This window comes from Mustela lutreola, chromosome 17 (genome assembly GCF_030435805.1).
Source record: "Mustela lutreola isolate mMusLut2 chromosome 17, mMusLut2.pri, whole genome shotgun sequence".
In the NCBI taxonomy this organism is placed as follows: Eukaryota; Metazoa; Chordata; class Mammalia; order Carnivora; family Mustelidae; genus Mustela; species Mustela lutreola.
In genome coordinates, this window is record NC_081306.1 from 43,390,005 (window position 1) to 43,402,868 (window position 12,864).

Here is a 12,864-nt window from a genome sequence, read left to right on the forward strand (position 1 = left end):
ACGACACGTGAGAGAGAGCAGACGGCCCGACGGCAGAGCTGGGTGGGCGGCTACTGCCAACCCGGGCCTCCCAAGCCAGCCCGGAAAACCCTGAAGGCGAACGGGACCCTTACATCGCAGCCCGGCCACCTCGTAGTCCGCCTCCTCCTCTTCCTCCTCCTCCTCCTCCTCGTCAGCGCCGTCCTCATCTTCGCTGTCCTCAGAGGCGGACTCTTCCGTGTAATTCCTGGAGGGAGGGAAACACAGATAGGGAACGTGGTTCCAGGCCCAAGTGGTCCTAAGAAAGGACGCAGTCCCACGGGGAACCCTCGTCACAGACCGGGCAGAGGTGATGGCGAGGGGAGGGAACCGGACCCGAGGCGAGGACACGGGCGCCGGCATGAGCGCCCGAGCGTCAGCAGCAGGCCTCCCCCGCCAGGCTCTCCTCACATCAACCGATACAAAACCTATTCCTTTTGTCTCACAAAATCACCCGGATAATGTGACATTTCAGCTATTAAAAGCGGCTCCCAACTCTGGGCGGACCGAAAGGATCAACAGCCCGGACAGGTGTTCCGCCACCTTGATGGCCTCCCTCCAGGAGCGGAACAGCTTGCGGGCGGCCGTCACAGCAAAGCCGTGGTAATCCCGGCTCAGAACAGCTGGTGCAGAGCCCCGCCATCTCAGGGCAGTGCGCCTTACTTGGCTCCAAGTGCTGCTCGGGGGGACGAGAGGAACCGGGGAGCGCTGAGAGGCGGGGTCATGGTCACACAGCGCTGCCCCCTCGGAGACCCGCCCGAGCGCCTACGAGCTGCCTTTTCACCACCTCCGACCGCAACATGGGAGCATCGCTACTAACTCGGCAGGGCTCGGGCATCTTCACGAGGCCCCACTGGGATCAGGATGAAGACCAACGCGCGGCCCCTGCCCTCAGGACGCGGACACCCTCGTGGGGAGACGGTCCCATGCCAGGCAAGACACACAGAGAGACTGAGATGGACGCTTGGCTGGAACAGAGAAAGAATCAACCCTAAGAATTTAAAAACCTTTCACAAAAGCAGGCCCATTTTAGGCAGGCCCCGGGCCAGTGCCTCAGCTCCAGGGAGAGGGACCACCCCCAGGCAGGAGGCAAGCCCAGCGGGCAAGGATACGTGGGGGAGGGCGGGCAGACAGCACACGGCCGCGGCGAGGGGCTCACGAAAACGGAGGCCGGAATTGTGTAAGTCTCCGAAACGAGGCCAGGCAGTTTGGACTTGATTCTAGAGGCGATGGAAAGACTTAAATTTCAGGATAGTGACATGAGCTTATCTTTATGCCTAAACCGTTCTGGTGCCCCTACCACAGCTGGACGAACAGGAAGGGGCAAGCACTGAGGTAAGGAGCTGAGACCCTCCGAAGGAGCCCGGAGGAGAGATGGAGGCGGGCGACCGACAGCAGGGACCACGGAGAGTGGGCAGCAGGAGACGGACTCCTGAGACGTCTGGACACGGAACCGGCGTCAACAGAGCACGGAGGCCGAGGGAGAGGAAGATGTGCAAGCCGACCCCAGAGTTCTAACCATGATAAAGAAGGGGAAACAACAGGCATAGGTAAGGAAGGTCATGAGTTCCAGGACTCTGAGCAGGGGGTGACTGCAGAAGTCATGGCGAAGGGGGCAGAGTAGAAGCGTAAGGCAACGGGAGAGAGAGATGTTATCTGAGAAGGTATGAAGCCGAGATACAGCTCACGTCTGGTAGCGAAAACCAGGAATGTCAACATCGAGCTGAAATGAAATCAGAGCCCTGTGAGCTCCTACCGTAGGAATTCCAATGATCAGGCTCCGTGTGCAAAAGATGAACTTAAACTCCTTAGAATCATTCTGTTTGAGTAACTACAACTTAACTGTGAACAGCCATTTCACTGACTGGTTTCCGAGAGAAGAAATTCTCACCTGCCGCGGGAGTTGCGCCTGGCGGTCGCAGGCTGGCAAGCAGGGCACTGCCACTCGCCGTCTGGGACCTCGTAGAGGGCAGGCCTCAGACAGAACAGGTGGAAGGCTTTATTACATTCATCGCACAAGATCAGCTTGTCGTCCTCACCTGCAAGGGGAGAAACCTGTGTGACGGCACTGCTGGGAGCACGGCGGCGGTCAGCCAGCTGGAACGAAGAGCCACTCTCCCTCCATTAGCACCATGGGGGAGCAAACAGTCCAGCAGAGTATTATCCCATTTTTTTCCTAATGCAGTCACTTCTGAAAAGAAGTGTAGCACAGGGATGCCGGTGGCTCAGCTGGTTGAGCGTCTACCTTTGGCTCGGGTGATGATCTCAGGGTGCTGGGATCGAGCCCCGTGTCAGGCTCCCTGCTCAGCAGCAAGGAGTCTGTTCTCCCTACCCCTGCTCGTGCTCTCTCTCACATACACAAATAAAATTTAAAAGAAAGAAAGAAAGAAAGAAATGTAGCGTAAACCAGGCTACTGGTAATTTAAACTCAGGCCTTCTGACTTATATCCCCAAATCCAGCTCGGCTTCGGAGAGGACAGTCAAAACATTTATGAAGCAGCAGCAAAAGCCAAGTCACGGCAAGAACGGTCCCTGCTCACCTCCCGCTAAGAAATGAGCCCCATGGAGGGTCACATCTACTGCCTGTTCTCTTCCTCCGGCCCCGGTGCTTCCCACCTCCCATCTGACATGGTTTCTCTTAGAGCACCTGGTGCCCAAAAGGCATGGAACGGACATGACACGGTCACCCCCCTCCCCAGCCTTCGCTCTAGAACAGCGTTCAGAGCAATGAACAGGTTCTTCACAGGTTTTTCTATCCTTGCGAATTAAGCCCTAACCTACCTCACAAAATAACGTTAGCCACCGAGGAGTCAATAGCTCGAGGGCTATTAGTCATGAAGTTCCTTTCACCCGGGTTCTAAAAGCCGAGTCCCAAATGCCCTGCTCTGGGAGTGTGGGCCCCGCGGGAGTGTGGAAATACTGCCCTCTGCTGGCACACGGCTTACTTCACGAATGACTACAAACTCCAGGAGATGAGAAAAGAGATTTAAAATTTTAGGTTGATTTGTCCCCTGCAGAAAATTTAAAGATTGGAGAGATAAACTGCTCTTACCCTCAAACTTAAGGAACAAAGCGCTTGCTTTGATTTACTTCATGTAAAAGAGCATTTTACAGACCTCCGGAAGAGGGTCAATCTGTCCCACTGTACTTCTAAGTTAGGTGCCCTTAATTCTTCGGGGAGAAATACCTTTGGAATGGAAATTCTAGTGCCTACTGCACTCAGGTAAGCCACACTGATCTCAACATACCTTTCTTTCGACAAACTTTGCATCGAGCATTCTCTGCGGACATGTCCCACTTAATGCAGGCGTCCAGCATCCCAAGCAGCACGTGCATCCGGGAGAAAGTCTGAGCCTCACGGATCGCCGTCTTCCACTTTTCCAGAGCAGATGCGACCTGAACAGAGCCCAAACCGGGTCAGCGTTACTACAATGACCTCAAGGACATGACACACAGATTTTTTCACACTGTATTGGCACAGCAAGCACTGAGCGCTAGAGCAGGGGAAGAGGCGAGAGAATGCGGAGTGCGTTCCCCTCCGAGAGCCTCTCCGTCCCTCACGCATTTATTTTACAGCAAAATTCAAGGCTCGTAGGAGTGAGAAAACTTGCCAAAGGTTACACAAAGAATGAAGGGGTGAGGGGTGATGAGAGACCCGTCTGTCCCAATGAAATCCCCTTAAAGATTCAGTACCATTTAAAAGCGGGAACACTTAGGGAAGGAACCCTGTCCTGAACTAACACAACTCTGGCTAAAAAGATGACGGGTCTCTGCAGTACGTGCCACAATCCCAGATCACAGGGCCTGGACATTACAGTAAATACCATCTACAAAGCATTCGACAACACTTAAAAATATTAAGTACTGGGATGCCTGGGTGGCTCAGTTGGTTGGACGACTGCCTTCGGCTCAGGTCATGATCCCGGAGTCCCAGGATTGAATCCCGCATCGGGCTCCCAGCTCCACGGGGAGTCTGCTTCTCCCTCTGACCTTCTCCTCGCTCATGCTCTCTCTCACTGTCTCTCTCTCTCTCAAATAAATAAATAAATAAATAAAATCTTAAAAAAAAAAAAATATTAAGTACTGATACACAGCATTCCTCTTGACTTTATCACCAACTTCTAACTAAGTGAAACTTTCAGAGGGCCAGGGCTTAGGCTGACTTCTTTCTGGGCAGTTACTCTCAGCATAACAGACACTGCCTCCTCCCATCGTGAGAAAATGCAAATTAATTCAGAATGACCCAGGGAAAACACAGCTGGGACGCAGAAAAATATCAGGAATTTCAATGATAAAACACAACCCTCACTTCTATATAAAATAGACATTCTAAGGAAAAACAGAAATGTCATTTTAGGATAATTCACTTACTTCTATTACCGTTTCTTTAGTCAAAAGGTGTTTTTTTTAGGTGTTCAAAATATTTCTTGCCTAAATGATCAGGTAAGCATCTGCACAAATGCCTCCACAGGCGGAAACCACCACAGAGGGGGTGCCTGGGAGCCAGTTCAGCATCTGCCTTCAGCTTGGGTCACGATCCCAGGGTCCTGGGATGGAGCCCCACATCTGGCTCCCTGCTCAGCAGAGAGCCTGCTTCTCTCTGTGCCTGCCGCTGCCCTTGCTTCTACTCTGTCCCTCTCTCCCTCTGACAAATAAAATCCTTAAACAAAAGAAAGAAAGAAAGTAAAAGAAACCACCACAGAGATGGGCAAAGGTAAGGCCCAGGCCCTCCCTACAGCAGAGGCTGAGAGATGAGGTCATTCCACCATCATCCACTCTGTGGGGGCCATATGCCTTAACCCGGTTGTGCGTGCAGTGAAGTCCAGGGCGCAGTGCACTGCTCGGGCAACCGGACTAGCTCTAGCTAGCTGACCACCCCATGCTGCACTGCCCTGCCCCACGCCAGGCAAAGGCGTCTATTTGAAGTCAGTCTTCCTCCTACAGGAAGGGCTAGTTATGCTGAAGGCCATCGGCTGTAAAACTGAACTGCCAAGGGACACTGAGCTACTTCTGAAGCCGTGGTGGGAGGGTTGACAGACGGGAACAAAGGCTGCCCCTCCTCTTTCTTCTGGAAACAGAGAACCACAGAGAGCTCTGTGTGCATAAACTCCTAATCAACGAGAATACGTAACATAAACACAACAAAAATGAGAGGCTGCTACAACTCTAGTACAATCTGGCCCATTCCTCAACCCCCAGTGCAGCTAGTTCAACACCTGCCCTCAAAACACAGCGCAACTGCCTTCTGCCCCCAACTGTGAGGTCCACACCGCAGCTGGCCTCAGGGCACTGGAGAGCCGACATATGCCACCACCCAGGTCCTCTTACTGTGCGAACAACCCATATCCCGCCGATGGAACGTGGATTTAGGAATTTTAAGTCCAGTCCCTACACAGAGTGCCTACTTGGAACAGGCAGAACACACACGGCTAAAATGGGCTTTGCTGTCCTCTAGTGGACTCTCAGATGCACACACATAGGAGAAAGTCCTACAGCAGAGAGTATTGCCTTTTACTTACTTCCTACGAACGTTAAGATCTGCGCCCTCAGTGGGGCAACCAGCCTCATGAAAACCCAAGCAAACCACCACCAGCACCCGGCGGCTCAGAAGGCAGAGCGCTCAACTCCCCGCTTCAGCCCAGGCCACCACGTAGGCCGTGGGACTGAGCCCAGGTCAGGCTCAACGCAGGGTCTGCCGGAGACTCTCCCCCTCGGCCCTCCTACACTCACACTCTCTCTCAAATAAATCTTTTTAAAAACCCTGAAAGGTCTTAGAAGGAAGTTATTTAATCTCATTTTAATGCATATATAGTTTCTTTCTTTTTTTTTTTTTTTAAAGATTTTATTTGTTTATTTGACAGACAGAGATTACAAGTAGACAGAGAGGCAGGCAGAGAGAGAGAGAGAGGGAAGCAGGCTCCCTGCTGAGCAGAGAGCCCGATGCGGGACTCGATCCCAGGACTCTGGGATCATGACCTGAGCCGAAGACAGCGGCTTAACCCACTGAGCCACCCAGGCGCCCTGCATAGTTTCTATGTTAACAAGTTCACCTTGTAAAGAAAAACCATGGTTTTACATGTATCTGCAGAGCTATACAACTATCAACATCACCTTAATTCAAACACTTTCATCACCCCAAAAAGAAAACCTGCGCCCCCACTAGCAGTCACTCCCCATTCTCCGCCCCAGCCTACCACTTCCCCAGCCTTAAACAACCGCTCATCTACTTTTGGTCTGGAGATTTTCTACTTCTGGACCTTTCATATAACGTGTGGCTTTTTGCGACTGCCTTCTTGAAGCATAATCTTTCTAGGGCACACGAGCAGCGTGTACCAGTACTTTATTTACGAGTACTTTACTCCATTTTCAGTGCTGGACATTCTTCCACCATATGGATCAGACACATTCTGTTTATCCATTCATTGGGTGATAGAATCTTGGTTGTTTCCATTTTCTGGCTATCATAAATCACACTGCTAAGAATATTTGTGCACATGTGTATAACTTTCATTTATTAATTCCGCCCAAGGTCTCGCAGCAATCTGGGACCAGGTCTCTTTCACATCCCCACGACAGCAATGCTCCTGACGTTACAGACACTGGATAATCACTAGCGTTCGGTTAAACCACCAAGTTACCCACCCAGACCAGCCTAGATTCCAAACAACCTCTCATTCTGAGGGTAAAACATTGGGCACTCAAGATTTGAAAGACCATCCTGGTTTCCCATGATTGGAAAAAAATTCCAAACAGGCTAGCACATTAAAACAAAAATCCCACCAAAACAAACAAAACCCACACCATATTCAAAGACAAGGAGCAGCCATCAGCGAGGAGAAAGCCAATTTCAGTTCAATCCAACCAGGCCTGTGGCCCCTTCCATGACTGGATTAACTCCTGCTTATTCTCCAAACCTCGGCTGACACATCTGCCCCTCTGGGGAGTTCTCCCTCCCCTGCCCCAGGGTCCCTCACAGGTAGGCGGAGTCCTGCGCTTTCTCGCCAGGACCTGTCACTCCACCACAATCATCCCTCCCCCTCCGACAGGACTCTTGGAGGGCAAGGACTCCTGGCTTCTCCCCGTCACTACAACCTCTGGACTCACTTCAGGACTGCCCAAGACAAGCCTTTACCCGCTGGGTGCGACAAGATGGAAATAGGAAGGGGGAGAGAGAATTCACACACAAAGGAAAGGATTCTATGGAATAATGGCTGGGACCTCTCCCTTAACGCAGTGGTTTCATAAGCTTTTCTTTGAAAGTAATCTGATGCAAAAAGCTAACAGACAAAACAGGAAAAAATGGAGCTATTTATTCTAATAAAGACAAACCAGAGAAGACATAATGTTCATCAGTAAGGAATCAAGGAGCTGAGAAAACAACGTAGATCTACATGGACTGAGTGGGGGAGACACAGAATATGTTGATGGGTAAGAGACTGCAGAACGCGACGCAGATGATTCTGTTCTGTAAAATTCCAGTAGAACTATCTTCATGCGCGCCTGGGTGGCTCAGTGGGTTAAAGCCTCTGCCTTCGGCTCAGGTCATGATCCCAGGGTCCTCAGATTGAGCCCCTCATCGGGCTCTCTGCTCAGGGGGGAGCCTGCTTCCCCCCCACCCTCTGCCTGCCTCTCTGCCTACTTGTGGTCTCTGTCTATCAAATAAATAAATAAAATCTTAAAACAAAACAAAACAATCTCCGTGTACATATAGAAAACACAATGAACTATGAAGAGTGAGATTCCTGGGGAGCAAAGCTAGGATGCGAATTGTGTCACATCTTACCTACCTCTCACACTGGATTTACTTAGAACGAGCATGTTACTTTTAAAACTTAAAAACCAGAAAACTGGATATCCACATGCAAAAAACTGAATTTAGACACTTCATCTACAAATATTAAATCAAAATGGATCAAAGATTTAAACGTAAAAGCTAAAAACTCTAAGACAGGTAGAAAAAAAGAGGGGAAAGACACTGGATGTGTGACGCTGAATTGGCAAGTGTCCCCTGGACGCAACGGTGCAAGCAGAAGCAGCAGAAGAAAACGGGTAAGGTGGAATTCACCAAACTGGAAAACTTTTGTGCATCAGAGGATGGCATCCACAGGATGAAAAGGCAGCTCACAGGATGGAGAATATAGTTGCAAAATTATACAACTGATAAAGGATTAATGCCCAGAACATATGAAGAACCTACATAACTCAATGACAGAAAGACACAATCCAGTTAAAAGACGGCTGACGACTCAGAGACACATTTCCCCAGAAAAGACAACGGCCGACATGCACACTGCCCCTCACTAATTACTAGGGAAATGCAGATCAAAACCGTCAACTACCACCTCGCATCCATCAGCAAGCCTCCAATCACAGAAAGACAGAAAGAGAACGTGACAGGCGCTGCCAAGAATGTAGAGAAGCGAGAACCCCGTGCACCACCATCGGGCATTGAAAATGGTGCGGCCGTGCGGAAACAGGCGGTTCTCGAAGAAGCTAAAAGAGAATTACTACACGATGCAGCAGCTCTACCTCTGGGTATAGAGCCAGAAGAGCTGAAAGGAAGAACCGGAACAGAGAGCTGTACGCCCGTGCTCCCAGCAGAGGGCCATCTGCTGCGACACCGGTCACCCCACCGTTCCCCAGGACGGCGGGCTGGCGCGGCGGGCTGGCGGGCAGTCTCCTCCCTCCCTCAGCGCGCGGTCCTCCTGAGGCTGTGCACCTGCCCCAGAGGACAACCTTCTCCGACACAACAGGATCATCCTTCGTCCTTCAACCAAGGGCACACAGCGGCATCCCCTGCTAGAGGTTCCAAACTAGCTCTCAAGGCCCCCGGCACCGTATCCACCACAGCCAGGAGGTGGAAGGGATCCAAGTGTGCACCGCGGGATGAACACACAACGAGGCATATACACGGAGTGGAACATTACTCAGTCCTAAAGGGAAATTCTAGCACATAATGCAACAGAGATGAGCTCTGCAAACATTGGGCTAAGTTAAACCAACCAGTCACGAAAAGACATATACGGTGATTCCACTGATGTGTGACACTGTTCAGAGTTAGTTGAATCCAAAGACCCAGAAAGAAAACGGGGTTGCCGGGGTTGAGGGGACAGCAAAACGGGTACTGTCTTCTTTGGTGGGCACAGTTTCAGTCTGGGAAGATGAGAACGTTCTGGAGATGGATGGCGGTGACAGGCGCACGACACTGTGAATGTACGTAACAGCACACGACACAACAACAGTTAAGATGCCACACTGTTCCTTATGTGATTTTTACCACCATTTTTAACAATTTAAAAACTGCTACCGCCTTTTAAAAAGCCATCTGCCCCGGTAGAAGGGGACGGGGCCCTCGGAGACCCTGTCCAGCGGTGCTCCACAGACCAGTGTGAAAACCACAGCACTGAGCAGAAGTGAGGAAAATGACCACCAGCTCAGGACACGGGGCTTTAAGGAGGTACGAGCGCCGGGAGAGCCCCTTCCGAATCAGAGCCGTGCTCCCCGGCACAAGACCCATCTCTGCGAACAGCGTACCTCCGCCTCCTCCGCCAGCTTCTTCTCTTCGTCCACCTCCTCCATCTTTGCTGAATCTTCACTTTGGAGCTTTCTCCTCTTCTGCTTGGGAGCCATGAAGCCTTGGAGAAACTTCTTTATGACGCTGGCTTGTAGGGCAATCACACACTCACCAAAATCCTTCAGTTTCTCTAACGAGATCACCTATGGGAAATGCCAGAAACAGAATGAACGAAAGGCCGAGGTGACAGGAGACCCCCCACACACACACCGGGCCTCGGGTCATCTCTGCACTACTCTGGACTTGACGTGCGTGGGGGGGAAGTTCATCGTAAGCCTGTCCGGGGGCAACTCCCCACCAGTTTCAGCATCACTGGGAAAGTTTATCCAAAAGCAACTCCACTGGGGGTTTTCCTAGGAGGTACAGGTCTTTCACTGAAGCTAACCCCTCCCCACATGTGGTAGTAAAATTCTGTATTTACTCAAAATATCGAATGCTGTCTGCGAGGGGGAAAAAAAAAGGAGACCATCTTTGACTAAATTCAAATCAATCTGGGCCCCAAATGGGTCACACCACATTAATTTACCTTGGTCCTCAGTTCAGTGGGTGGTTTATAGGTTTAAAAGAAGCTGACTACTTCCATTTCCCCAACGAGACCCACAGGATGCTTAAACTCCCTCTACTTAACTTAGGAAGTTAGGGAGCTCATCCATTCATTCAGCAAACGAGTGCTTACTACGTGTGAACGACAGACTCAGGGGAAAGAAAAACTGAGAAGGAAAATAAACATTTACTGACCCACTATATAGCTCACACACTGTAAGCCAGGTAATCCACTTCCCATACTCGGTGTCATCTAAGCCTCACATCTATTTTATGCATAAGGACAGAAGCTAAATCAGTTTGATCCAAGTCATACTCTTGAAAGAACGTTACCTTCTCAGTCATGCAAAACATGTCAATTAAAAAAATACCATTTTCTAACTACAAAGAGAAACAAAGAATGATGATAACCCAATGTTAGCAGGGTGTGAGCCTGGGTTCGACACTAAGTAGGCAAATGGTAAATATCTGCTAAATAAACAAAAAACTAGGGGACCTGGGTGGCTCAGTTGGTTAAGTGACTACCTTTGGCTCAGATCATGATCCTGGAGTCCCAGGATCGAGTCCCCCATCAGGCTCCCTACTCAGAGGAGAGTCTGCTTCTCGCTCTGACACTCCCCCTTCTCATGCGCTCTCTCAAAATCTTTAAATAAATAAATGAATAAACAACAAAAAAAAGGTAAGTATTATATTTAAAACTGGCAAAAATACTTAGTGTTGAATAATTCTTTAAAAGATCGTTAGAACAGGGACACCTGGGTGGCTCAGTCGGTTAAGCAGGTGCCTTCAGCTCAGGTCATGATCCCAGGATGCTGGGCTTGAGTCCCGCATGGGGCTCTCTGCTCAGTAGAGAGCCTCCTTTTCCCTGTCTGCTCTGCCTGCTGCTACCCCTGCTAGTGCTCTCTCTCTCTGACAAATAAATACAACCTTTAAAAAATAAAATAAAAAATCGTCAGACCAATACAGATATTTAAATCCTTTTTCTTACAAAATGTACCATGAATTCATAACCAGACTAGTTTAAAAAAAAAAAAAAAAAAGTGCTGGTGCCTGGCTGGCTCACTTTGTAGAGCCCGTGACTCTAAATCTCAGGATTGTGAGACTGAGCCCCACAATGGGCACTGAGGTTACTTTAAAAAATAAATAAATAAAAATAAAGGAGAAAGAAAAAGCTACATACATAAGATGCACATATAGTATGCTAATTCTAATAGCAAAGAAATAAAAGTACAGAAGTCTTAACAGTAGAAGATTTATCCTATCAACTCCATGGGCTATTTTACGTACCCCAAAGTGATATAAAGACTGAAAGAAATGGAATGTACTTCTATAAATTGAGAAAAAAGATGCAACTGCTCAAAACACAGGACTAATACACATGGTGTAATGCATATGAGTGATTTGAAAAGACCCACAATTATTAGTGTCCTCCGAGTTACATGGACTTTATTATTTAAAATTAGGAGCGCCTGGGTGGCTCAGTGGGTTAAACCCTCTGCCTTCGACTCAGGTCAGATCCCAGAGACTTGGGATCGAGCCCCGCATCAGGCTCTCTGCTCAGTGGGGAGCCTGTTTCCCCCTTTCTCTCTGCCTGTCTCTCTGCCAACTTGTGATCTCTCAAATAAATAAAATCTTTTAAAAAAATAAAATATAAAATAAATCTTAGAGGTGCCTGGGTGGCTCAGTTGATGAAGGGTCTGACTTCGACTCAGGTCATAATCTCAGGGTCCTAGGATCAGCCCTGCGTTGGGTTCCCTGCTCAAGTGGGGAGTCTGCTTCTCCCTCTCCCTTTCCCCTACTCCCCTGCTTGTGCTCACTTGCTCTCAAATAAATAGTTTTTAAAAAAAGTAATAAAATCTTAAAAAAACAAAACCAGAAAAGCTCTTTCTGAGTAAAGGATCCAAGCCACTTAGATTTTTCTGGATATCAAAGGACAAGTATCAAATGTACATGGAGAATTTTTGGTTCCACAGGTCTTTCAAATAAACCCACACATGATTTCCAGGGTCATACGGGAAGCCAAGAACAGTATCAGGGAATAATTCCAAATGGAGTTTCCATGAGTAACAGATCTCCTAAGGGGGTTTGCTTATGTTCTTACCCGGGCTTCAAATTCCGATGTTTCTTCCACATAACCAAGTCCCCCCTTTTGTAACCTAGTTGCAACTTCAATGAGATCACTACGAAGAAAGTTTAAAAGCTCCTGGTTGCCATCACAGGATTTTAGACCCAAATTCGGCTTCCGGGCCAGATGAATAGAATGAATGATGTCCTGGTACCTAGAAAAGTCGGGGAGCGGGAAGGGAAAATAAAGAACTCTGAGCGACAGGTCTCATTTCTACAAGACTTACTCAGATCTTCATTCCTCCTTGGTGATCTCTAGTTTTGTGTTTCTTGCACAAATTTTCAAATTTGTCTTATTCTTGATTCATTTGAAAAACACGTTTCTTATTTTTGGTATTTGATAATCCCAGTACCTGAAGTGTCCTGCTTAACACCCAGCTCTTGTTCATGGTTCCTGGTCTGTGTTTTTTTTTTTTTTTTTTTTAAAGATTTTATTTGTTTATTTGACAGAGAGAAATCACAAGTAGATGGAGAGGCAGGCAGAGAGAGAGAGAGAGAGGGAAGCAGGCTCTCTGCTGAGCAGAGAGCCCGATGCGGGACTCGATCCCAGGACTCTGAGATCATGACCTGAGCCGAAGGCAGCGGCTTAACCCACTGAGCCACCC

The 12,864-nt window shown here is 48.9% G+C and overlaps 1 protein-coding gene across 2 annotated transcripts in view; it reads right to left on the reverse strand.

Moving 5' to 3' along the window:
- The window catches only part of BAZ1B (bromodomain adjacent to zinc finger domain 1B), a 68,408-nt gene that overhangs the window by 6,639 nt on the left and 48,905 nt on the right, over positions 1–12,864 (reverse strand). The window contains exons 12-16 of one of the 2 annotated variants that reach the window (XM_059155452.1): positions 12,237–12,414; positions 9,553–9,735; positions 3,267–3,414; positions 1,910–2,057; positions 114–226 (exon numbers count right to left, since the gene is read on the reverse strand). In XM_059155452.1, coding sequence (XP_059011435.1) covers positions 114–226; positions 1,910–2,057; positions 3,267–3,414; positions 9,553–9,735; positions 12,237–12,414 — 770 coding nt within the window. The other variant, XM_059155453.1, reaches the window with a different exon arrangement.